Below are 25,898 nucleotides of genomic sequence, written 5' to 3'. Positions count from 1 at the left end.
CTGTAGAGAGTACAAAATAAAATTGTTTATTGCAGATAGCAAACCATTTACGAATTCAACCATCACCACACACAAGTTACGGGATAAGGAGGTAGAGTTGATATTTCAGAAATGGATATTACGAGTCTTCGGGATTAGATGGCTATCATCTTTACTTATTCCTCTTCTTCAGCTTCCTCCAGCCAGTTCACGAATGGCTCCAAGGCCTTTACAAAGGTTTGCCTGCAATATTTTACCACATTAAGTTAATGAACTGCAAAGCTTTAATGGGAAATATTCAAATACTCAGGATACACACATGCTGCCCAAACCCAATACTTGATCTTGTTTGATCAAAAGCATACTCTGTCAGCACTATAATGGTTATTTCAAAGCAAGCAAATTCTTTTGCCTTGGTTCTTACAAAGATTCACTTTTTTTAGGAGGGGCATGTCTAAAATACTGGAGGGTGAAAGAGAACATTTTAAGGCCATAAACCATTTTAAGGCCTCTACCAGGGAACAAAACAGAAAAAAAAAAGCAATGTTAATGTATCAAGACTATATAAATGCACACCTTCCCTTAGGATTTGATCCCCTACGGAACCAGAGAAGAATGGTATCTTCTGCAAGCACATCCAGGTCATACAGTGACCTAATAACTTCTGGGAAAATCTTCATTAACTTGGCATCCTCATAGCATTGAATCTGAACTTTGTACATGAGTTCAAGCTCCAGCTTCCCATTAGTACAGAATGTATTTAAAAGTGGTGCCCATGTTTTGACCTGCACAAGACATCAGACACCAGACTGTTTGGATATATCTCAATCATGGTTTCTATGAGATTCATATAAAAGTCTACAAGTTGAAATGTGCTTGTAATTTGTAGAGCTAGTTGTCAAGATTAGGTCACATGTTGGATGGTTACAGAACAAAATATATTACATTCTTGAAATTTTATGCTCTGTAGATGCACAAACAAGCTTATGCTCAGTGATCAAGATGTTAGAAACTTGGAATATGAGCAGTGTTTAGAAAACAGGACCAGATCGGCCAGTCAGACCAATTGAACTGCGCCTAGGCCCATGGATGGATTGGTCATACCCTAAAACCGTAACTCATACAAAACTGGTCAAAACCAGTTGACCAGTTTAACTGGAGAACCAGTGCACCGGTCACGGTTATATAAACTACCTGGTCGCTAAACCGCAACAACAGAGAACCTATGACCTTTTGTTTGTGTGTATTATCTTGTTACCATTAATCCACTTCTCTACTTGTGTTCACACACATATAATACACATGTATTTTAAAGAAAATGCAAGTTGAGCTTGAGCCATCTATCCATTACATTCAAATATGATAATATTTGTAAAATATATTATATATAGTATTTAATGTGACCAGCACTATATATGTATATATATTACATCATTACAGTTTGGCTGCGGTAGAACCTCTAACCTGTGAACCTCTCGCTGTAATGGTTCTATGCCTGGTCTGGTTCTCTAAACATTGAATATGATTATATGAGCACTTCTTAGACCGAGTGCATCCCAAAGATTGCACCTTTCTAACAACTCTAACAGTGTGCACTCAGGATATGTCAGAGAAGTTAATGTTGCAGAAAGTCATTTTTTCGTAGGCAAATGGGCTACACAACGGGGTTCCCCCCCAAAAAAATAATATATATATATATATATATGATAAAAATTAAAAAAACAGGGGTGAAGGCAGTATTCGATCCCTGTGGTCATACTAAGTGCTTCAAGCATTCAACAATTCAAATATATAAAATTTTCAACCTTTTTTATTTGTCACCTAGTTTCTTTACATCAAGTAGCTAGTTTGCATTTCCAATCCTAGGAGATTGGTCCTTCATCTCCATAAAAGCCAATTAAGGCAGGCCCAAACATGTCCGTGCTGGAGTTTGGGCACATCTACCAAAATTTTAGCCTGTATATACAAGGAGGTTGGTTTTGTAATTTTAGTTGCAGCTTTTTTATGACCAATTTTAGTTGCAGTGCTTTCTATTTTAGGTCCAAGGCCTCAAGTATTGGAGATGACTTTTCTTTTGTTTAATTTAAAAATTAGTAGATCATTATTAGTATACAGATCATACTAAAAGCATAGTTGTCAAGGTGACGCCTAGGCGACAAGGTGCCCTTTGAGGATCGCCTCGCCTAATCGCCAAGCAATTTTCTACTTCCTACTATAAAATACTTTTTTATTCATTCTTTTTTGAGATTATAATTATAAAATAGACATTATTAAACTAAAATAATCATTTTGTGTGTTTATATACTAATTTCTTTTTATTATTTTCTTATTTATTAGGGTTTAATCAACACAAACATTGCTAAATGCTGTATTGAACCCTCAAAGACTTAAAAACCTGAACCAATAAGGAAGAACTTAAAATTTTATCCAATAACACACTACTACTACCAATACTTTTTATTTTCTTCTTTTCCTATAACAATAATAAGGGTTCAACCCCTATATTTTTTGAATTTTATTTTCCTTCTTCCTTTTCTTCTCATGAATATGTTGATTTTCTATACTTTAATATGAAATTTATACTTTTCTTATGAAAATCATGAAAAATTATTAAACAAATATGGTTATGGTACCTAGGGAACAACCCTAGGGTCTATGTTTTAAACATAAAAAAATCCATCGCCTAGGCAACGCGGCGACAAGGTGCCCCCCAGTCACCTAGCCTCACCTTGGTGCCTTAAAAAATATGAATAAAAGGTATTTTGGTAGTTGATAAACCATTACAAAAAGTGTAAAAAATAGAGTTCATAGAAAAAAGACAATTTTGAAAAGACACACACCTGGGCTGAGGAGCAAGACACCAGGAGCACACCTTTTGAAATGAGCTATCAGCTATGCCTTTTAAAACACAGATCAGACTCTGTTTGACAAATGGATCTCCAATTGAGATGTTTAAAAACTAAATGACCTCCACTAAGGTGATCCTCTATCACCTTTCCTGTTCATCCATGTAACTGAAGAGTTGAGTATACCAACAACCAGAGCCATGCAAGGGGAAGAAGGTTTTCAACGGGTGCTGGTGTAGGTGACATTGCATTGCTACAACTTGCAGGTGATACCCCATTCTTTTGTGAGGCTTCAAAAGAGCACCTGGAAAACCTAATATGTTTACTCAGATTATTCAAGGTGGCATCAGATCTGAAGGCAATTTACGGAAAAGTGAGTTATTTGCCATGGGATAAGTTCCAGATGTGACAGATTTGGCATAGACCTTATGTTGTTATGTGGGAATACTGCCAACAAGATATTTGGGTCTGCCTCTTGGTGCTCGATGCAAGTCCAAGGACCCTAGGATTGAAAAGTTTGACAGAAATTGATGTGGTAGAAAGCAGAGCGAAAGTAGTTCTCGTCAATTGCACTAGCAGCTCTATCCCCTCAGTAGTGGCTAGACAGCTAGAGAAGATAAGGAACTTTGAAGGGGTGGAAGATGAGTTTTAAGTAGTATAAGGTCCGTCACCTATGAAGGCAAGAAGGCCACCAAGAATTAGAAGTCTGAAGAAGTACAATACAACATTCTTAGGGAAATGGTATTGGGACCAGGGAGTTAAGGAGGAAAGTTGCAGATTCTTGTTAGCATCAACAGTATGGGGGCAGTTTAATCATTTTTATCTTTGTTTAATGTGAGGTGTAATGTTAAGTTATGTGTCCCATACTTAAGAAGAGGCAAAATAGACCTTTTGTTTTATCATTGAAAGCTATAAATACAACCTGGCCGACTAGAGAGAGGTTTTTCTCTCTTGTTCGAACCAGACTTTTCTTCTCTTCTCTTCTTCTTCTCTCTCCTATCTCTTCTAACCTTATTATGCTGCTTTTCTCAACTCAATACTAGTGCAGATTTAAACTTCATCAAATCTAAATATGGTGTATGGGAGATGGAATGAAAGCCTGGCAGAAATGTTCAGTCCTTTGGCACTTCTATTTGAAAGGGTTTCTGGCTAAGAGGGGGCTTAGTCAGAGAAACCCATTATCTCCTTTCAACCTTTCCTGTTCACTCTCTTGGCGATGTTCTCAGCAGAATATGGGTGTTGTCAACGGTTGGAGTGTGGAGAAGGATCAAATAGTGGTATCACATTTATAGTTTGCGGATATTGTAGTTTTTGTCAAGATGATAAAGGAAGGGGAGTAAAAAACTTGAAACTTTTCGTTGAGTTCTTTGAGAGAATCTCTAACTTGAAAGACAATCTTGGGATAAGGTCTGGCTGGTTTGAATTTGGAGGATGGCATCACACAAGGATGTGCTGAAATTTTGGGTTGTTCAATCTTCCGTAGGCAATTAAGTATCTTAGTTTACCACCATTAGGAAGTAACCCTATAGTTTTTTAGAATCTAGTGGTGGTTGGTTTTCTAAATGGCTGGCTGGGTAGAAGAAAAATTGCATATCTCTAGAGGGTAGAATCACCTTGATCAAGTCTACTCTTGCCAACTTACCTATCAATTATTTCCTTGTCTTTAGAATGCCATCTCTAGTGACTAAGACACTAAAGGGAATCATCAGAGACTTCTTGTAGGAACTGAGAGAAACCAGAAAAGATCATCAAATAAGAATCATCAGACTTCTTTGCTGGTCTATATGGCTAGAAATAAGAGTTTTTTATCTTCAAGCTTAGAGGTAGAAAGCCTGGTGGAGGAAATTGAGCGGTGTATTGGGCTGCCATCCTGAAAGATTTCTCAGGTTTGGGACCAGTTCAGTTTTCAAGCAATTGGGAGGAAATTCTTTTTGAAGACAATGTACATGAAGTAAATAGTTGATACACTTTAAACTTGTATAGCTTCATCTAGTCTGAGTAGGCCGGTATGATATGTGCTTTGTAATATCTTCAGGAAATCTCCCCCTTCCTTTGAGTAACAGAATTATATATACTTATCAAAAAAATTACACATATAATTTAAAAGATATATAACTAAAAAGTGGTAATATTTATGGAAAAAAATACAATAAGAGAATAACACAAACCATACCTGGCGCAGAGCCGCATTAGCATTCTGCTGCTGGTTTTTACCAGACCACTGAACGGCATCCATTAAAACATCCCATAAGATCCGTACAACTTCAATATCAGGCAATTTAGCATCCTTAAAACGCTGCTTCACGTTTTCTATGACTTCAGAAATATCAGTATCTTCTGCTATTTGATTTGTCAATGCAGACTTCATCTCCTTGAGTTTAACCTCAAACATCTTCTTCTCATTGTATTCAACCAAAGCTACAAGCCCTTCCTTGCTGAACATCAAAGAAGTGCACATGCATGAACTTTAGTTCAGCACTCATGTATGCCAAAAAGAAGACCAAAAATAATTACAACAAAAACAAACCAACCTTCCACCATTAAACAGATATGCATGCATGAAGACCATAAAGAACAACAAAATAAAGACAATAAATGAGACAGAATACCATCACAGAATAAAGAATAAGAATCAGAAGATAGCTAAAAGGGAAGCCCAGTACACAAGGCTCCCGCCAATGTGGGGTCTGGGGAGGGACAAGCCTATGCAGCCTTACCCCTACACATACAGAGAGGCTGTTTCCAAGATTTGAACTCTGGTCACCCAGATAGCAATGGAGCAGCCCAACCGTTGTGCCAAAACTGATAGGAATCTTGAAATTGTTCATAACTTCAAATTGCCAAAATTACCATTTGCTCTAAATAAATTGACAATCACAAATATAAATTTCTTTAATAAACTAGATCCTTTAAAACAATAGAATATCTGAAATTCTACTTATCATTAAATGCCACTAGATCAACTCTTAAATTTAAATAAAACAATAGAATAACTGAATTGGTTAGAAAAATAATAGAAACTTTTATTGTGACAATTAGGTTATATAACTGCTAATAAAAGAATGCTGACTAGATTCCAGAGCTCAGACAATCATCAAATTAACAGTTTGAAACTTATTCTAGAAGAAAATATTATCAATATATCCTTAATATTCATGTGATGCATTTTCAGCAGTTATTTGTATAAATATTTTGTAAAAATTAAATTATCCTTAAATGGAAACACCCACGTGAAGTGTTCAGCAAAACCTTCAGGGGACCGCTTTGCAGATGGAAAGAAGTCAAGGAGATTGTCCTCCATTTTACCCCGCTTCAGAAGCGAAATCAGATCATCAAGGCTATTATCTTTCAGGTATTCCTTGAAGAAGTCTGTAATGAACGAAAGAACTAGCCCTTTGCCCACAAGATTATCTTTGAGCAGTGGCTGGAAAACTGTCTCCGGCGGAAGCCCTGATAGCTTCTGGGAGAATGTAAGGGCTGTAAAAATTGCAAGTTTCTTCCTCTCATTCTCCTCAAAAAGCTCCAATGACTGGAGGAACCTTCGCATAACATTTTCGAGGTTCTTTATCAAGAAAGGCCTCCGGCGCAATATCTTCTGAATATATAGGACAGATGGCAAAATAGCTTCACGTTTAGGCTCACAATCTATAACAGAATAACTGTGACGCTCCCCCTCATCAGGCTTTGTTGTGCCAGGTTGAGTACGCCCCCCTGTGAAGACTACCTGCAGTTATAAGACAATTAGACCTTACACCAGAAATAAGAACTTGAAATAATTGTTAGGTGAAGCAAATTGTATATCAGCATCCTATGTTTTTAATTTTCAAGTTTCAACCATTACTCAATGGCATTCTAGAAAGTTATTTATCTAAATGAATAAAAAATACAAATAAAAACAAAAGAACAAGACAATGAAATGAAGAAAAAATCAATAAGAAGACTTTCAGGTCTCTTCATCCCTCCAGGCCTCCCTATATCCAAATTCTTGTTTCCTTTTACATGGGTTATAGATAAGTTATATATGATTAACTGACAAAACCATTATTTCTTTTACTTCCAAAGTAAAATTTATTACTATCCTTAGTTCTCTCTTTCTTTTTTTCATTCAAACATTTTTATCCTTAGTTGTCCATTAAATATAAAACCAAAATAGTGAAAAATGTATTGGTTCAGCCAACCCAAATAGTTAGAACAAGACTGATGCGGAAGAAGAAAATGAAGATTTCTAAGCATTTAATTGCTTAGAAAAAGTTATAGATCATATACACCCCAAAGGAACTGTATAAGACTTGTTCACTGCCAGTCAAAAAATCTGTTGTAGTTCTCATACATTTGTACACCTTGTTCACTGCCAGCCATGAACACAAGTTACCTTTGATTTTCCCAAGCACCACCTGCGCATGGCTCCTGGGTACTAGACAAAATAATACTGGCAATAACATGAAGGGCATGAGATGATATTATAACATAAATTGGCAAAAACATTATAGGTATGTGGATTAGCAATATTACTGCACACAAATGGACATAACTAGCAATTAACCAGCTTGAAAGACATAAAAATAAATCTTCTTAGTTTTTGTTTGTGTGATAAATTATTTGATTGATCTATTAGAATCACTTACACTTTCTATAACTTAAAATTTTGCTTGAAACTCACTATATCATGTAGTTTTGACTCTTAAAGTTTAAAGGACAGCTTCTCAGCAAATTATTTTGTTTATTAACCTTGGTTTCTTATATTTGCTTAATTGTTTGAATAAGATAATAATTTAAAAGGGTGTAACTATGCTCGCTTTATCATTTTATAAAATGCCATTCTATACTTTTTGCATATTTAACAATGTTTCCACCAGTCTAAAATTTTCCAATATTTCCATGCCATTTTTGGCTAACATGTTTCTTGTATTTTGATTACTGATATTTCCATCCACCGATGCCAACATTTTAAACCTTTTTAAGGCCCAACCTAAAGAATTAGCCACTAGGGACAGAATCCAAGACCTGGTCCAACCTAATTTTTTTAACCTAATGTAAAGCCCAAGTCAACCAGCCCAACAACGCAAAGCCTGACTAGGACTTTTCAAGCTTAATGGATTCCTTTCCATGTTTCATCATTATATCCTTTTTGGGTTGTAAAATCCAGTATAGAGGGAAAATAAAAGATATGCTTAACACTGCACACATTTGTTGTGTACATACTGAATAATGCACTTTCACATAGAATACACAAAGAAAAAGCTATACAAGATGATCATCAGCTCATAGAATACACAAAGAAAAAGTCTGAGGATTATTAGAATAAAACAATCAACAAACTCTAAGAAAATAAAGTCAAAACCTGTCTCAACATAAAGCAGCAACAATGGAATCATGAGGCCAAGAGACATCATCATAACCATAGCTCTGAAGCAAGTCACAAGCCAGATTTTCTAAGGAGCCAGTAGTACACTTACCTTACAGTTATTATATGATCCAATCTCCAATGTATAGCATAGAGCTCAGACACTAGAGGAATGCCAAGGCTTTGTAAACAAGCCTTAATATCATACCATTTTTCACAGCCATAAAATGGTGGTCCTCAACCAACTCTTCTCTGCAAATCACTGTGGTTGAGGTGAAGAGCATATTTTTCATTCTGTGCATGTTCCTTTCATGCCAAAGCTCCCATAAAATAACCACAGGCAAAAAACTAACCACTGCACCCCATTGACTCCCATGGGCAGAAGCGAAGCTAAACTACTCATTAATTCACTTGGAAAAAAATTCCCCATCGAACTCAAGGAGAGACAATTTCAAAGTAAACGGATCCATTGTTCTCTGACAAAATACTCCCTATAAAGAGATGATGAACATCTTCAATATTTGGTTCTTACAACAGTTGCACCTCAAGCAAAAAGGGATCAATGCCAGCACATTGGTGTCTACTGGGAGTTCACGTCACCTCCCCGGTGTCTACTGGGATCAATGCCAGCACATCTCTGCCCCACATCACTTCCCCGCCATGTACTGAGAGCATCTCCCGATGATGACATCATGGGTTCTGGTACTATCATCGGGAGATGTTCCCAATACACGGTGGGGATGTGCTGTGGGGCGTTGTGGGGCGAAACATTGTGAACTCGTCTACTGGAAGCTTACTTTTCAAAGATCGTCATGCCAAAGAAGACAATTTTGGAGGCATATAAGAAGTCCAAATCCATTTCCAACCTTTCCACCTTTGTTTTCTATCTCTCAGCTTTTCCTAGGCTGGTTTTTTGGTATTTGCCCCATTGGAAGTAGCTGTGCACACAACCATATCATTCTTGTTTGTAGTAAAAAATCCCTCAGCTACAATATGATTTAATGTAGAAACTTTTTTAGTTTTTTTATCAGTAACAGAAACAGATTCATTCAAATTTAAGAAATATAGTACAAGTGAATAGAAAGAAGGGGCAAGGGATAAAATCTCATAACTCCTCCCCAAATAAAAGTTACAACACAACCCAGAATAAACTATTTCTCCCCACCCCTTGTTTAGCAAATGCATTGGCAAAGGCATTTGCATCTCTTCTGACCCAATCACAAATCCCTTGCAACAGATTCATGGCTTTCCTCTTCTTATAAATATAGCACCACCATCCAGCCTCCTCTTCTTTCTTGAGCCAGCTTATTACAAGCTTCGAATCACCTTCAGTTAACAGTTTCCTAACGTTCAGCTCCTTTGCCTTTTGAATCCCTTCCATAACTGTCATGATTCCAGCCCTTAAGAGAGTCCCCAACACCTATTGGACCCAAGAAGAATGCAATGACAATCCCCTCCTCATTCCTGAACACTCCAATGCCAAATGGGCCCGAGTTGCCTTCACTACTACCATCAAAGTTGAGCTTGGCAGCACCTCTCAGGGATGGGGACCATAATAGGTCCCCATTATGGTCTGACAGCTCAGCCTCAGAAACATCCTTGAATAGCTCTGACAGTTTCACCTAGTAGATCACCTTAAAGTAGAAACATCTAGTTGGTTGTCAACCTCCTTCCAGTTCCAAGCACTATCAACCCCAAAAGATCCTTAACTTGGACGACAGTTTCACCTAGTAGATCACCTTAAAGTAGAAACATCTGGTAGGTTGTCAACCTCCTCCCAGTTCCAAGTAGGGGTGCTCACGGATCGGTTAGGGTAATTTTTTGGACCGGACAGAACTGTTCGGTTTTTCAATTTAACCAAACCGAAACCAAACCAGTGCAATCAATTAGCCGGTCGACCGGTTAACCGCGGTTCAGTTTTTCAGTTTTTTTGGACTTCAGTATTAAAAAAAAAGGGGAAAAACCTTCCCCGCCGATGGTCTGGAGAGAGCGAACATGAACAGAACTGAGACTAAGAGTGAAAGAGATTGAGGAGGTACGAAGAGAAGATTAGATTTCTTGGACATCTAAGCTTGGGCTCAGGAAAGGCGGCATCATCGCCGGCGGCGGCGGAAACGAAGCCGGAAGCACCAGTGGCGTCTCCCATGACGGCAAACAACAATAACGGAGGGAGAAGCAAGACACCGAGACACCCACAAATAATAATGCCAAAGCCCTTGTTTCATAAACAGGTGAATATACCGGTGGGCTTACGAGTGGTTCGTAAGCACCTAGGGAAAGCCGGTCAACGTCTTTAGTGATCGCCGCCATAAAGCCAGTGGCATTTCAATGAAGGAGTTCACCATTACAGCAGAAGGGCGGGATCCAGAGCGCTATTCTTCATTGCAAGATATCGTTTCATGCTTCTAAAGACTAAAGGTAGTGTTATTCTTCATTGCAAGAGATCATTCAATGCTTCTAAGTTCTAACTAAAGGTAAAGATCGGTATTCTAGTCTACATTGTAAAAGAGATAAAAGAGACAGAAGAGACAAAAGAAAATAAATGCTTGAAAATTTTTGAAAAGACAAAAGAGAAGAAAAGCTTTAAAATTTTCGACTTTCGAGACTAAGAGACTGGCAGACTCCAGTCTAGCACTCTGGCAAAGGCAACTAGCACTCTAGGAGAGGCACTCTAGTCAAACTTTCAATTTTCAAATTGAAACTTTAACTCTGAAAGTCTCTCAAACTGCCAAAATTGTTATTCAATTTTTAAAAACAAATAAAAAATATAATATAGTATATATAATATTATATAAATATATATTACTTTATATATATAATATTATATAAATATATATATATATATATATCGGTCGATTCGATTAATCGCCGGTTTTTTTAAATGGTTAACTGAAACCGAACCGACCGATTCGGTTAACCGATTTTTCGGTTTGGTTTTTCGGTTTTTTTGCTCACCCCTAATCCCAAGCACCATCAACCCCGACAGGTCCTTAACTTGGTCATTCCTATTGATCACCTCATTGCTAAGGAAAATTTTGATTAAAAGGACCAACCCTCAACCAAACTGATTTCCCCTTCTAATAAACCTCCTTGTTTTCTCCAACAACTCATGGTGTAAAGCTAATTTTGTCCTCCAGGCCTTGGACCTCACCCTTGTCTCCTTCGCTACAAAAATACGTTAAACTTTAAGTTATCTCAACACAAAATGTTCATGTATAGTGAATGCTCAAAACAGGGTTTCCAAAAAGCCTTGAGCCTGAAACAATACTCCACATCAGAGAGGCATCTAATACTCAAACGGCCTTACAAATTGGGATAAGCATAGGTCCTTCCAATTTGTCCAATGGTGCTTCTTTGAACCATCAGTTGCATTCCAAAGAAAATTAGAGAATAACTTTTCAATTCAGGCAAGGAGAGTTTTCAATGTGGCAAACGTAGAGTACAAGTATAGGCATACTACTCAAAACGTTTCTGATTAAGACCAGCTCGGCATTAAAAGTAAGAAACTTTCCCTTTCACCCAACCACCCTCTTAGAGATCCTTTCCATACACTCTTCAAAAAGAGAAGCAATAAGCACCCCAAGATAAAATTAAACGAAAATCATCTCTCCTATTAAAACAAGTGCACCTTTCAATTATACTCAACATGCTAGCTGATGCCTTTCTAGAAGTAATGAAACATCTCTTGGATTTATTCACCAACTGGCTAGATGCACTCTCATACTTACCAATGCAATTTAACCTCCCTTAAAGATTTCAGTTCCCCTGGTAAATATGATAGTGTTATTTGCAAATAAACTGTCTAATCAAGGGACAACCCCAACATACAAGATAACAGTCTGCTTTCTATCAACCATCAGATTTCTAAGACTCCTACTTCGCACCTCTTCTACAAGAATAAACAGATAAGGGTAAAAACGGTCCCCTTGTTGGAGCCTCCTCGAAGATAGTGTTATCTACAAATAAACTGTCTAATCAAGGGATAACCCCAACAGTCTGCTTTCTATCAACCATCAGATTTCTAATACTCCTATTTAGCACCTCTTCTTCAAGAATAAGCAGATAAGGGTAAAAAGGGTCCCCTTTTTGGAGCCCCCTTGAAGATTTAAAAAGCCATGCATGGTCCCATTCACCACAACAGAGAGCCAACAACTATGGACTGTTTTACGTACCAAATCAATCCACTGAGAAAAGAAACCAAAAATGCTCAAAGTATCGAAAAGGACTTCCCAATCCAACCAATCATATGCGTTAACCATGTCCTATTTCAGCACACCATTGCCTCCTGCACCTCTCCTATCAATTTCATCTGCAAGCTCTTGGACAATAGCAATGCTATCTTGGATGCTTCTACCTTTCACAAAATCTCCCTATTCTACAAAAACCAACTTAGGAAGCACACTACAATTAGTCATGATTTTAGCAATAATTTCACAATGAAGCTACTCAAACTTGTAGGTCTGAAATTCGAGAAAGCACAAGGGTTATTAACCTATAAGAAAACGCTCTCTACAGCCTATTACCATTAAAAATAGCAACTATTGCATCCACCATTTCATTTGCTATTATATTCCAGCAAGCAGTCAAAAAATTCCCTGTGAAATCCATCAGTACCCAGTGCCCCACCCTATTCAACTAGAAAACAGTTTCCCTTGCTTCATCCCTGTCAAGGATTTGGAAAAGCATAGAGTTGCCTTCATTAATAATAAGAGAAGGAATGCAAGAGAGAAAGGTTTTTGTTGCCTATCACACCTTTAGATGTAAGAGCCTCCCAAAAGTATGATGCTGCCTCTTCAATCAATTGGTTAAAATCCTCTATTCATTGGTCAAGAAAAATGGACAAGGGCCTAAAGGTACGAAAATTCTCCAAGTCGTTAACAGGTCCTGCTTATTCCTAGTTCATGAATCTGACAACAGGAATTATTGATCCTTGGAATAAGCTGGTGGATAAGTTTGTCACCAAGTGGTTTACATTGGAGAGATGCATGACGATGGTGGATCTGCACAACATTGAATAGAGGGTCGGAGAAGGGTTGTTGGACTGTGTTGCGATTCCAAAATGTCACACACTCAATCTTAGATGAATGGGTAACAGAAATGAGACCAACATACAAAATCGGCATCGAAGACCACGAGCTGCCTAAATTTTTTGCAGCTCTGGAAGTGCGCTGAGATAATGGCCAGCACAGTCAACACACTCCCCTCAACACAGCAGACAAGCACATCATAGTGGGACCAGTGCCCATAACAGGAGAGCTACACTGTGGACAAGAGGCAACACACAAATAGAAGTGTCAGGTGTGGATCCTACAAGAGGGATGATGGGCCGCCACCACCCATACCTCCACCTTTTGGAAGCAACAAGGCAGAGGTAATTCTAATAATAAATACATTAGTAGAAGACAAGGTGATCAAGCTACCTCCACCCCTACTCCACATTGACCTAGAGAGAAAGAGGCACAGCAAACGGTGTTGTGAGTTCCACTAAAATACAAGTCATTATGTAATGGAATGTTTCATGCTACAAAGAATATTCACACCAAAAGTAAAATTAGATTACTTTTTGAAAAGACTGCCAGTGCAAGTAGAATGCAACTCCTCCCCAATCACCTATCGGAAGGAAGCATCTACCCTTCAGCCTCCCAGACACACTAGTTCTGTGATTACGACCGAGCAATGAATTAATGACTTCTTCACGAAGAACGGAGGTGATGAAACAATCTGGCAGACAGCGGAAAGAGCGTTGATAGAGGTTCCAGAGATCCAACGCACATTCGAAACAGCAACAGAGGAAGCATAGAGTTTTTGGCTGATGATATGCTGGCAACTCACCCTGACCACACTAGCCACTCTACATCGCAGCCAAGAGGTTTTGAGATGCAGCAGCCCTAATTGATCGAGGAAGTTCAGTAAATCTAGTATCAGAGCACACACTTCAACTAATGGGCTTGTCAAATGACTCAATTACAGGACTACCCATTGAAGTCTTGGTAATATTTCAGCCACCAGAGTTCTTTCTCTTTAAATTAATATATTGAATTACTTTATTTATCAAAAAAAAATTCAGCCACCAGAGGCTCCGCTGTCCTATCACTATGAATTGGTCCGTTCATCACCAGACAAGAGTTTCAAGTTGTCCCAGAGCATACAATTTACATGTTATCAATGTAAAGCACGGCATAGCAGGAGGATCGTATAAATATCAACAACAAGGGTGTCATTTGAAAAGTCTGGGTGCACGTAGAGGACTCCATTTACTAAACATAACTGGATGATGATAGAGAAGCCCACATCGCCAAAATTAAAGGAGCGAGACTGCCAAGTTGCAAAGAAAAAAAGATGCCAACTTCAGCAACTGAAACCAAGAAGACAAAGCAATGCGTTAAAGTGACAGAACCTCATGGGTGCATCTACTACACATTGGTGGAGGAGAACATCGAAGCCACACATACTAAGCCCAAAAAGGCAAGGACCACAGAAGAGGTATGTGAATAATATAGTTCAATTAATATTGTAATTAACGAATACAAAATAGAAGTATCTGCTGAATATTATGATCTCCTTTTAAAATTATGAAGATGTTTAAAATACAAGTATACCTCTATTACATGATTTACCAAATTTGTTCACAACTGTTCAGTTAAACCCAATCCCACCATCAGCACAATCAATCATGCCACCTCCCCTGACAATGTGCATGGTAATGTTACAACAAATTGACAAATTACTTTACATGAGTACATTCGCATATTTGTTTCTCATTACAAGCAAACATCCATCTTGGAGCATAGAAACCATTAAGCAAACAATAACAGAATACAACACCATCTTCAACATCAACCAGGCACATTAGGACAAGCAAAACTTTTAAACCTAAAATCATCACGCTGCAAACTCTAACTAGATTAGCAACTTGAAATAGGTTGAATCGAATGAATTAGTAGAATATTGCAACGAGACAACTCCCCAAAACACTTACAAGACTCAAATAGTGCAGTAGAGGAGCCTCTAGAGGAAATCAACGTCACAGAACCAAAAAGCAGAAAGAGACTCTTGTTTATCTCAGCCAAATTATAGGGTGAATACAGAGCAAACCTCTTCTCACTATTGAAAGGCATGTCACACTTTAGAACTCAGCAATTTAATCCAGCTCGTCATACTAAACCTAATTTGCTCTAACCACAGAATTCCAAGATGTCTTCACATGGTTGTACAACTAGATGACCAATCTAGATCGCAACTTTGTCAACCATTCTCTTTAGAGATCTAAACAAAACCTACCCAAAGAACTGTTCTCCTTCCTTGATGCCCATAGGAATATAATCAAATCTTCATGTTGCTCCTCACATAGGCTTCAAGACATCTATAAGGAATTTCTACTACCAAGTGATGCCATTTGGGCTCAAGCACGCCAACACTACATGCCATTTTGGGGGTGCCTCCTCTAGGCGTACGCATCATACACTTTTTTCATGAGGCATGCTAGAGGCATACGCCTGATGCGCCTCATGCACACATCATGTAAAAAAAACAGAAAAGAAAAGAAAAAAAAGGAAAGGAGAAGAAAAGAACAGAAAAATGAGATCCTCCTTCCTCTTTTCCCTCCCCTCTTTATCCCCCCTCCTAGGCTTGTGCCTCCTTGTGTTCGAGAGGCTTACGCCTCTTACGTTCTGAATTACGCCTCACACCTCTAGGTAGTGGAACGCCTTGCATCACGCCTCCGCATTTTAAAACATTGGCAATGACCTGTGCATTCCACAACATGATGGACAAGGAGATTAAGTGCTATGTCAATGATATTGCGGCGAAAGCAAATAAGAAAGATGACTATACAAAAGTCCCTTAGGAAGATATTCACCCATGCAAATAATATAACCTGTGATTGAATCCCCATAAGTGCACCTTTCGTGTGGAGTCAAGAAAATTCCTAGGCTACAAGGTCGATCAAGTAGGCATACACTGAGATAACACCTAGGTAAAGGCTGTCTTTGAGCTCCCTCACCCTAGGAACGAGTCATAGTTGAAGACTTTCCTAGGCAAAGTTTCATATCTTCAAAGATTTATCCCAGATCTAGCACCAACAGCTTCTAGTGGTATGATGAGCACAGTAGAGCATTCAAACAGATTAAGCAGGCCTTAACCAAAGCACCTACTATGTCCCCACCTCAAAGTGGTAAAGAATTAAATTTATACATCACAGTGAATCAAAGTAAGTAAGTTGCCTCATGGCACAACACAGAGACAAGAATGCCCACATTTACTATGTGAGTAAAACCCTAAAACAAGCATAAAGGAATTATTCACATATGGAGCAACAATGTCTAGCCTTGGTGTTCGCAACACAAAAATTTAGACACTACTTCTTGGGTCAATAGATTATTCTCGTCGCAAGAAATGACCACATCAAGTATTTTGTTAATCGACCCCCTCTCTCTAGAAGGCTAGTGAAGTGGTTGATGTAGCTAAGTGAGTATACCATTGAATATACCCAACCCAACACTATAAAGTGACAAGAAATAGTTGACCTTCTAGCAACCTTTCCATCAAATGACCCCTTGGAAATCTCAAAGAACATATCAAGAGACTTTCCCATAATCGTAGTGGTAGAACTGTAGAATATGGAAAATGGGTTACTTCCCAAAAAAACGATGGAGAATGGGGAGTTAGCATTTGACAACATACGCCAATTCCTCAACAGGAGCAGGTGTTACCCTAGCCTCTCCCTACGACGCAACCACATCCTATTCTTTTAAGCTCCAATTCCATTTCCCACATAATATTGCAAAATAAGAAGCCCTTGTTCTAGGACTAACCATAGCTAGGGACATCGGTGCCAGTAAAATCCTAGTAGTAGCTGACTCGCAATTGATAATGGGGCAAATAGACAAAACAACCACAATGAAAGAGGTCTCTTTGTTACCCTATAGAACACCCATCCAAAAACTAACCAAAGACCTCACCACCACCTATCAACATCATAGTCATGCCAAAAACTGCTATGCACTTGCAGGTTCCATGGGCCACTCTAGGATGATACAACCTTGCAACAAAAATACCACAATCTGCATCCAAATGCAAGGTCAGCCATCCATCGACAGATTGTCCCATTGGGTAGAGACGCAAAACAAGATAAGGTCTACGAAGGAGATTGGAGACACCCCATAATCCAAAAGCTTACAAACCCTACCTCCTACGATAACAAAATTCTCCTACGCTATCAATTGGCAAATGGGGTCATATGCTACAAGATGGCCAATGAACTCAATGACTAGGCACTAAGGAAAGTAGGTTAGTACTAAAAATACCATGAGGTATGTTGTGGAAACATAACTACCACCCTGTATAGAAGACTACAGTGCATGGGATACTTTTGAAAAGAGATGAAAATTGATGTGATGAGAATACAAAATAACTGTAAAAAATGCATAACAAAAGCAGACAAGTATGAGTGTCGACACCACTGACTTGCAAGTCATCCTTTAATGACAAACCTTTGAGATGCATAGTCGAGGATGAAGTAGAACATATATCTCCAATTGTCCTCAACCACATGTTTAAAGCCATGCTGGAGGAACCACATTTGCTAATAGTGGAAAGGCTTCGCTCTTGTCTAAACCTCATAATCAAACTACAACAAAAGTGGGTAATGGTTTGAGTACAACATGTTCAAATGTTGTATAAGTTTGAAAGGTTTATGTTAGCTCCACTAACTATTAACCAAGGCCCTATCAAGCCAAGCCCAAGTACAATCCAGGTCATTCCTATTGCTACACCAAGAGAACTTACTCCCCTTGAAACCAATGTCAATTAAACCTATAATATGTACAAAGTCCAAGAAATCATGCATAAACCCATAATCCAACTCTTTCCCTTTGATTTTTTTCATCAACAACAAGAATGGCATTTAAGTCCCCAACAAGCATTAATAGCAACACAAAACAAGAACCAATGGCTTCTAACCATAGATTTCACCTTTCCACCTTACATCATTTTGCATAAACAAAAGATATGATAGAAGACCACCATCCTACTCCACCACGAATGTTAAATGTTGTTCATGATCCACCATGAAGGGTCCATGCCTTTGGTGAGGGATCATGTGATCCTTGGTTGGGCATGAGATTGATTAACCAAATGGAGGTTAGTCCCTTTATTTGGCATTCCTCTCTTTCTTTTAACAATAGTAAACCATCCTCCATTGGCTCATTCAATGTAGTATTATCAAAGTCATCTCCAGATTGGTCAGATAGTGATTCATCTACAACCACTACCATTGGGACCTTGAAAAATCGATCAAGACTATTGCCTAACATATGCTTACACCTTAACTAGTCCTTTGATTTTAGGACCCTCCTCTTGAAGGTCAATCTCAACATGAACAACACTTGATCTATCATCTTACCAAGGGCTACCAGATTTAATCGTTATTCAAAATGTCTAAAACCAAGTCATCCACAGTTTTTTCACTATCAATAACATGAGAGGTTATACGACCATCCCTTGTATAATAAGTCAAGCTAGTTGTACCTCCAATCGGCCTAAAGATAGATATAACTTCCTTCTTTGTAGGGCCAGCCCCTTTTTTCCTTTCGACTTTGGTGGAGTAGGTGGACTATCCTTTGAAACCTGTGTCTCTTTCCTCATCTCACTCAAGCCAACCTCAGCTTTCTTTTTCTTTCCTTTATTCTTAGACTCCTTCCATTTGTAACTAATGTGGACAGAAAACAACTTCATGCAACACTTCAAGTATACAGCAATAAGCACAAGAATTACCAAGTTGAAAACAACAATACAAGTTGGATTTTTAGGGGTTTCAGACCTTAACCTGAAGTAGAACTCCTCCTGGAACAGTTCCACTACAGTAATAATGGCAGCAAGATGGCCTCCCGCGCGGACATGCAGCGATGGAGGGATTGGAAGGTTCAAAAATGGGCCGACTCCTCAAAATCCAAGCTCTCAGTACTTGAAAACCCTAGTTGGGGCTGAGCTACAGCTCAAATAAGAGAGAAAGAACCAAAAAGATCCCTCCAGAAACAGCCCCCCTTCTCTTTTATAAGACCTAATGTCTTGTTGGTCCATCCAAATAAAATATTTACACATAAGCCCCTAGAATGTTTCCCTTTCACAAGCAACTCCTTGAGAACAAAACTAACTTCAAATGAACCCCCAAAAGATAACTTTTGTTACAAAAAAGACCCAAGAGACCAAAACCCAACAGATATGCACCCAACAGCCCCTGACCAGAATCTGACTTATAAAATGACGAAAATACCCCTGGTTCCAAATTGTCAACAAAGCTACCTAAAAACAACAATTTGGGATCCTGCTACAAAAACATGCAAAACAGAATACATTCACATTTTTTTCAATTTTCTTCTGTTTTTTGCCTCATCAATAACTCCCCTTATGGCCATGCTTATTGCAGAGACAGCAGTAAGAAGGCAAGTTTTCATAAACAATTTAATGCCAAAAACCACCCATGCATAAACCAATCCATAATTGCTAGAGATATTCCTTTAATGAATGATGTTCAACACAAACCCTCATAGCAGTAGTTCTTGTGAGAGACAAAGTAGCAGAATCTACCTTCAAAACTCAACCAGCCATCTGTGTTATCAAGTTAATATATTTGTCATTGTAGAGATTGAGAGGTAATCTAGGAAAACTAACCCACATAGGCACCATATAAGGCCCATACCCTGGATTGAAATTAGGCATCCACTTGAAAACCCTAGCAGAGAAAAATCCTTAATGATGAATACCTCCTTTGAGCCAAACCCTAAGGAAGCCATCCTTCTATTCAAATCTAATTAAGTCATGCCTAACATCGACCGAAGTGACAACAATGACCTTTGTGATCTTCAGCATACCTTTAATGAACTCCGTAATCTCCAAAAGTGAAAGCCACATGCACACTTCTCAAATCCCAACTAGCAGATCTCAAAGAAAAAGGTAATTTTTCAATCTCCTCTGTAAAAACAACTACTGGTTCACCCCACTTCAAGGTTCGGTCCTTCAATGCTATGTCTATTAGCTTGGGAAAAATAGGCATGAGAGCTGTAGAAGATTAAATCATGGATCCATAAGTGACAGTGGGTACATTACCAAGTGGATCACCCGAAGGAACCCTAGGTGCCACCATCTCTCCCTAAGTAGCTATTACCATAGACTCAAAATACCAATATCATACCATATTTTTAACAAAGTTCTCAGATTCGATTGGGTTGGGTTTGGGATACCTAAAGCCTAAACCACAACCCAGGATGAATCTTGGCCCAACTTCTCAGTCCCAACCAAAGTTCCAAAAAAACCAAGCTAAGTGATGTAAAAAGTTTGGGTTAAGTCAGGCTGGATTTTGATAGTGCCAATAAAAGCATTAAAGATCCATCATTGCCGACATTGTACATAATAAAAGGAAAAAAAGGAAACAGAGAGAGAGAGAGAGAGAGAATTCATCAAAAAAAGGAGAAAAAAACACATATCTTGGTAAAACTATCAGAATTTTTTTAAATACATAATCACAATGAGCATCCATAATTGCAAATACATTATTTCATATAGACAAACAGAAGGGGTAAACAATTTCAATGGATTCATTCTAGTTAAAATATTACTAAGCAAAAGAAAAAAAAAAAAAAACTCACCCTCCAAAATATCCTATAAGCACTTCCATTGGCATCCTTCTATAAATTATATCAAAAATTGAAACTAGTGGGACATATAATTATTTAATCTATTTTTTATGTTCCTGATCTATCAGAAAAAGCACCAAACAAAATTTTTATTTTTTTACTTTTTACTTTCCTCAGAACCTTTTTGTTTTCCAGCATTCAGAGTTTAGTGAAACTGAATGGCACCTAAGTCCAAGAACCATTACTAATATTTTTGAGCCAGCTCACAACTACTCTTCAATACCCTTCTACCAAAATATTTCTATAATCAAGAGTTTTGGCAGTCCTAATTAATGCAAAACAGCCAATAAACCAACCCTTGTAGAATTCCCATAGCCTACAGGATTGCAGAAAATAGTCATGATTTTCCATGTCTTAACACAACCACCTATGACTCAAAATACAAGAGCCTTTTCAGGCACTAGAAGCAAAAACTTTTTGTCCCTTGGTACCTACAACCTAGCCCCCTTTTAAGTTGCTTAAATGCTATCATCTCAGCCAAAGGTACAAAATCTGCCAAATAAACCCAAGAGACCTCTCATAGAGCTTCTTTCCTTTTTATGTGGAAGTTTAACTAAAGAATTTGTGGTCACAGAAAGAACATAAGTTAAATAAGGGTTCATAAAGAAGAAAACGGAATTTTCTTAGTGCATCAAAATACTTGCCTCAAAAAATGTGTCACCATATCTTGAGAAGTTAAGGTCTGAGGATTCGATGCTCTTGGCAACAAGTTCCTGGAACGGCAAATGTTTGGTTAGGCAATAATAAGACTTAAGATAATTGAACCACAGATGTTTACTATCAACTGTTAATCAATTTCAATAATCATTATAGGATGACAGATGAATGAATCCTTCAAAACTTGCTTAACAATCTAGGATTAAAAATAAAATGCCTAAGATGAATTCTTTAGTAGTTTATCATGTAACAATTGACAGCATTTCCATTGTGCACAGGAAAACTTACAAGATCACCAGCATTATCCAGATATATCTGGACCACTGCATCTGCAAATGTTGCAGGGTCCAGAGGTGCTGCTATATTCCGTTTGCGGGTCTTAATCCGCGCACCGCTGCGTTTGTAGAAAACAAACATATACACAGGGTTTTAATAAGTTCTGATTATCAAATTCAATGTGAAAAGCAGAAATTAAAAAATCATAAGCAGACATGATTTATCTTCCATCCATTAAATAGCACATTTCTCAAACAAAATCTTAGAATATTATCATAATCAACCAAATTGTTGAAAGAAAATGTTATACTGTTAAACCTTAAGCAGAAAACCAGTCAACAAAAAATATCAACACTTACGTCTACTTAAAATACAAAGAAGCAATTATCCTATTTTGCACAGAAACTCATTCATGAAGACTTATCAGAATTCCAACAAAAAAATATACCAATAAACACCAGAGGTTTTAACTTAGCAGCTAAATCTGAACTCCATTGTGTTTTGACAAAGGTAAAAAGAATCTCTCCCCACAAAACTATGTAGGGGATCCATGAAACATAACTTCACAATTCAACTACTAGCTTTCTCAGAAACTATGGGGGTGTTCTGTTAGCGTGGATGAGAAATTGGATGGTGTATTCTCAACAACACTGCACCTGTAATGTGGTTGAGAACACACCACGCCACAGCAGAATAGGTGTTCTGTACAGTGGACAAAAATGGGTAGCCTGAACCACATGGTCCACACCACACTCATATGGGTGTTCTGCTGGGTGTAGTGATGTTCAAGCCACACCGTGTTTTGATTCCATGTATCCCGGATATACAATGTGAGATAATCTATGATGTTGATCAAGAGTTCTTTTTGTTTTTAAGCAAAATACAATTTAATTTAACATGTGATCAATTTAACCATAGCTAATACAAATTAATAAAAAACTAACGGATGAATTCAAAAAATTAATAATGACTAAAAAATAAGTAATATAAGAATATAAAATTCACACAAAAGAACTAACATTCATGATAAATAATTAACAAAAAATTAATCTATAACTATTAAAATTAGTACAAACATAAAAAATTAAAATTCCTACTTTTAATACCAATTAATAACAATTGTATGAGTAAGATAAATACTATTAATTATCTTACCATTACAATTGTGTAAATTAATATATATATGCAAAATACTGGATAGGGAGAGGATCTTGTTGCATGGTTGTGACCACGAGATAATGGTGTAACCGGAATTTTGGGGTGTGGTGTTGTCCACACAATGAGATGGTGGGTTTTAAACCACACCACACCATAACAGAACACATTAAAGTGGTGTGGTAGTGTTTTGAAATCCACTCTCACGGGTTCACTACACTACCAAACACCACCTACATTTTTGGAAGTGTCACACAAAGCGAATATCTGACCCTGAACCATATCGTGTTATCATCAATAATTGCAACATTATGGCTCATTTTCGTTAACATGAGATGATGCAAATAGAATCTTCCCTCAACGAAAGATTTCAAGATCTTTTGACAATCTGTACAGTTTTCCTAGGAAAAAAAATCAATTTTCTTGCATAATATATGAATTCTCAAAATTAAATTGCTCCAAAGGTATTCCTTCTAAATGATTTATAGGTTTGGCTGCATGTACAATAGTCCAAATTGCAATTTATCCCATTATTGGAGGCTTCATTTTCCACCAACACTAGCTGATTTTAGGGAACCACAATACCACATAAGTTGAAAGCTAGATACTTAGATGAGAGGAGTGTAGGATGATCAAGGCATTGAAAGAAGGATTGTCAACCCCTCCCCCAACCTTTTTCTCTTTTTCCTCCAGTGAGTTGATGGTCAATGGTTGTTAGTGGTGGTAGTTGTAGTAGCAAATGAGATTCTTGTTGCCAGCACCACTTAAGTGTTAAGGTGGCTAGGGTAGATGAAGATGATAATTTAAGTATATGTTATAACTCTGTAATACAATTCTTTAACATAAGAAAATGATCATAGTAAAGGAAAGCTGATAAAAGGCCTTATAGTACTGCCAATCCACTTAGGTCGGATCCATGGGATAAAGTATATAATTAAGATCAAATACATTATTCCATAGGTAAAACTTAACTTTGACAGTTTCTGTTTAAGCACTCTGAGAGCTTCAAGAATGTGTGAAGAAGATTTGTGGATATCAAAGCAAAGAGTTTTATATGGAGATTAAAAACAAGAATGGAACTCTGGGAAGATCAAAGAAGGAGAAAAGGTTTGGTGATCGGTGGTGTGGTTTAAAGGCTTCTTGGCTGGAGAAACTGTATTAAAATTTATGGGTTGGCGGTTAATGGCAATTGTAGATGGAAACCGCAAGGGAAGTTTTATCAGATAACAAGATTGCTATGCCAAAGAAAAGTTGTTTTGTAACTGTATTCTAGAAGGAAGATGGTCTTGGAGATGGAAGAAAATGGCAGATGCGTTGCAACTCTTGCCTCTCAAGTTCAAACCAAGGAAAATAAGAGAAACTTTCATTGAAGAGAATAGGAGATTCCAACCAATTATATCTTTGTAACTACTAGTGTAGTCACTGTTACAAAACAGTGATAATCATGAAACGTCGTAAATTCGATAAGATCCAATAAAATTGATCCATCAACTTGTATACTGAAAAGAGGAAAGCCTAGAAAGAGAACAAAAGACAATCTTTCAATAACCAAGTTTAATATTTAGCTGAAGTATATAACTAGTTAGCATAAGAAGAGATAAATAAAAAAAATTAAAAAAGCATTTGGAAAAATAAGCTCAAGAACTGGTAGAGTGACAAAAACACAACATACCCGAGAGTGGGTCTCTCCTTCGAGCTGCATGAAAGAAGAAAACGTCAATACCCACCAAAAAGTCTCAAACCCAGATACATCTGAGAAAATGAACAATAAAAAATAAGATTTTGATCCCAAAAGAGGACTCGAGAGTGTCAGGGTTCTTGACGCCCCCTAAAGAAAAGTTTTCTCTTTTCGATTGAAAACAGAGAACAAGGAAAATCCCTCAGATATTTCCAATATAATTCTAATATTTCACAGAAAGGAACAGAAACTGGAAATTAGAACATCCCAAGAACTGATCCCAGAAAAAACAAACCAATACCAAGATCGCCAAAAATACCATAACAGATCAGAAAAGAAAGAACCGATCTTTTCGCTACACAGGCCATTCCAGAAATCAAAATGGAAAACTTTAAAATAAAACCCCATCAAGAAGAAACAGATCTGTTGAAAACATCGGAGCAAAAGCAAGACAAATACAATAAAACCGAGATCATTTGATGTACGAACAACAGAAAGAAAGAAATCTGATGGAAAACCCAGATCAGAGTTGGACTAACTACCTCATAAACCAAGACCGAGATAGATCAAAGAGCGAGCGAGCGTGACTGCGTTGGAGTTCCGAAGGAAGATAATGAGAGACGGCGTGGTATAGTAAAGGAGAGAGGATATTTATTTATTCCTTTGTTTGTTTGTTTGCAAAAATAGAAATTTATTACGTCGGTCGATAAAGCGAACCCTTCCTTTCTCCTTCGAATCGAAAAATAAAAATAAAAAATTGGAAGTGAGAGAGAGAGAGCGATAGGGAGAAATGGAAAGAGAGAGACGAAAATGAAAACGAAGAAAAAGCAAAAAGAGATGCTGATTCCCTCGTTGGCGTGTGCATTTATTTGATTTACGCTTCAAACGATTTCCGAAAGAGCCTTTTTACACGTAAAATGCTTGCCGCTCTTGAAAACGGTTCAAAGCCTGGGATGTCAATGGGTCGGGTTAAGTGATACCCGACCCGACATGTTGCGTTTAGGTGGTATCTACCTTAATCGGGTTTTGGATTAGCCAACATGACCCGACCGTTGATAGAATAGCATTCAAACACTTTATTCATGGATGAATCCGTACACATAGGGAATTGCAAAAGTAAGCTTTGATTTATACGTGCAATTGCCGTTGGGGAAGCTTCATTTCAACACCAATAGATAGGCGTTTATTCACTATTTTGCAGATGTGGTGACAATGGCATCTAAAGTGTCAATAAACAGGTTCATTATTGTTTTTCTTAGTTTTTCAAACAA

At 37.7% G+C, this 25,898-nt stretch overlaps 1 protein-coding gene across 1 annotated transcript; it reads right to left on the bottom strand.

Annotated features, from left to right (window-relative positions):
* Positions 1-3: 3 nt before the first annotated feature.
* LOC104586095 (uncharacterized) lies at positions 4-25,508 on the bottom strand. The gene is made up of 8 exons (XM_088896518.1): positions 25,170-25,508; positions 24,622-24,645; positions 21,807-21,912; positions 21,502-21,574; positions 6,056-6,545; positions 4,999-5,260; positions 556-764; positions 4-222 (listed from the first exon to the last, which is right to left on the bottom strand). Exons 1-8 carry the CDS (start codon positions 25,172-25,174, stop codon positions 156-158), a joined length of 1,236 nt encoding a protein of 411 aa, XP_088752644.1. The 5' UTR covers positions 25,175-25,508; the 3' UTR covers positions 4-155.
* Between the last annotated feature and the right edge of the window lie 390 nt (positions 25,509-25,898).

The sequence above is a fragment of the Nelumbo nucifera genome, chromosome 1 (assembly GCF_055504915.1).
Source record: "Nelumbo nucifera cultivar China Antique chromosome 1, China Antique-T2T, whole genome shotgun sequence".
Classification (NCBI taxonomy): Eukaryota; Viridiplantae; Streptophyta; class Magnoliopsida; order Proteales; family Nelumbonaceae; genus Nelumbo; species Nelumbo nucifera.
Note: the sequence above shows the minus strand (reverse complement) of the source record. Positions and strands in the feature narration are given on the sequence as shown.

Bases quoted from the DNA above. Each gene is read 5' to 3' on its own strand.
- LOC104586095 (XM_088896518.1), bottom strand. The intron at 21,913-24,621 runs GTATGTTGTGTT...CTACAAACGCAG, and splicing joins AAGGAGAGACCCACTCTCGG to CGGTGCGCGGATTAAGACCC. The intron at 6,546-21,501 runs GTATTTTGATGC...AACTGCAGGTAG, and splicing joins TGACACATTTTTTGAGGCAA to TCTTCACAGGGGGGCGTACT.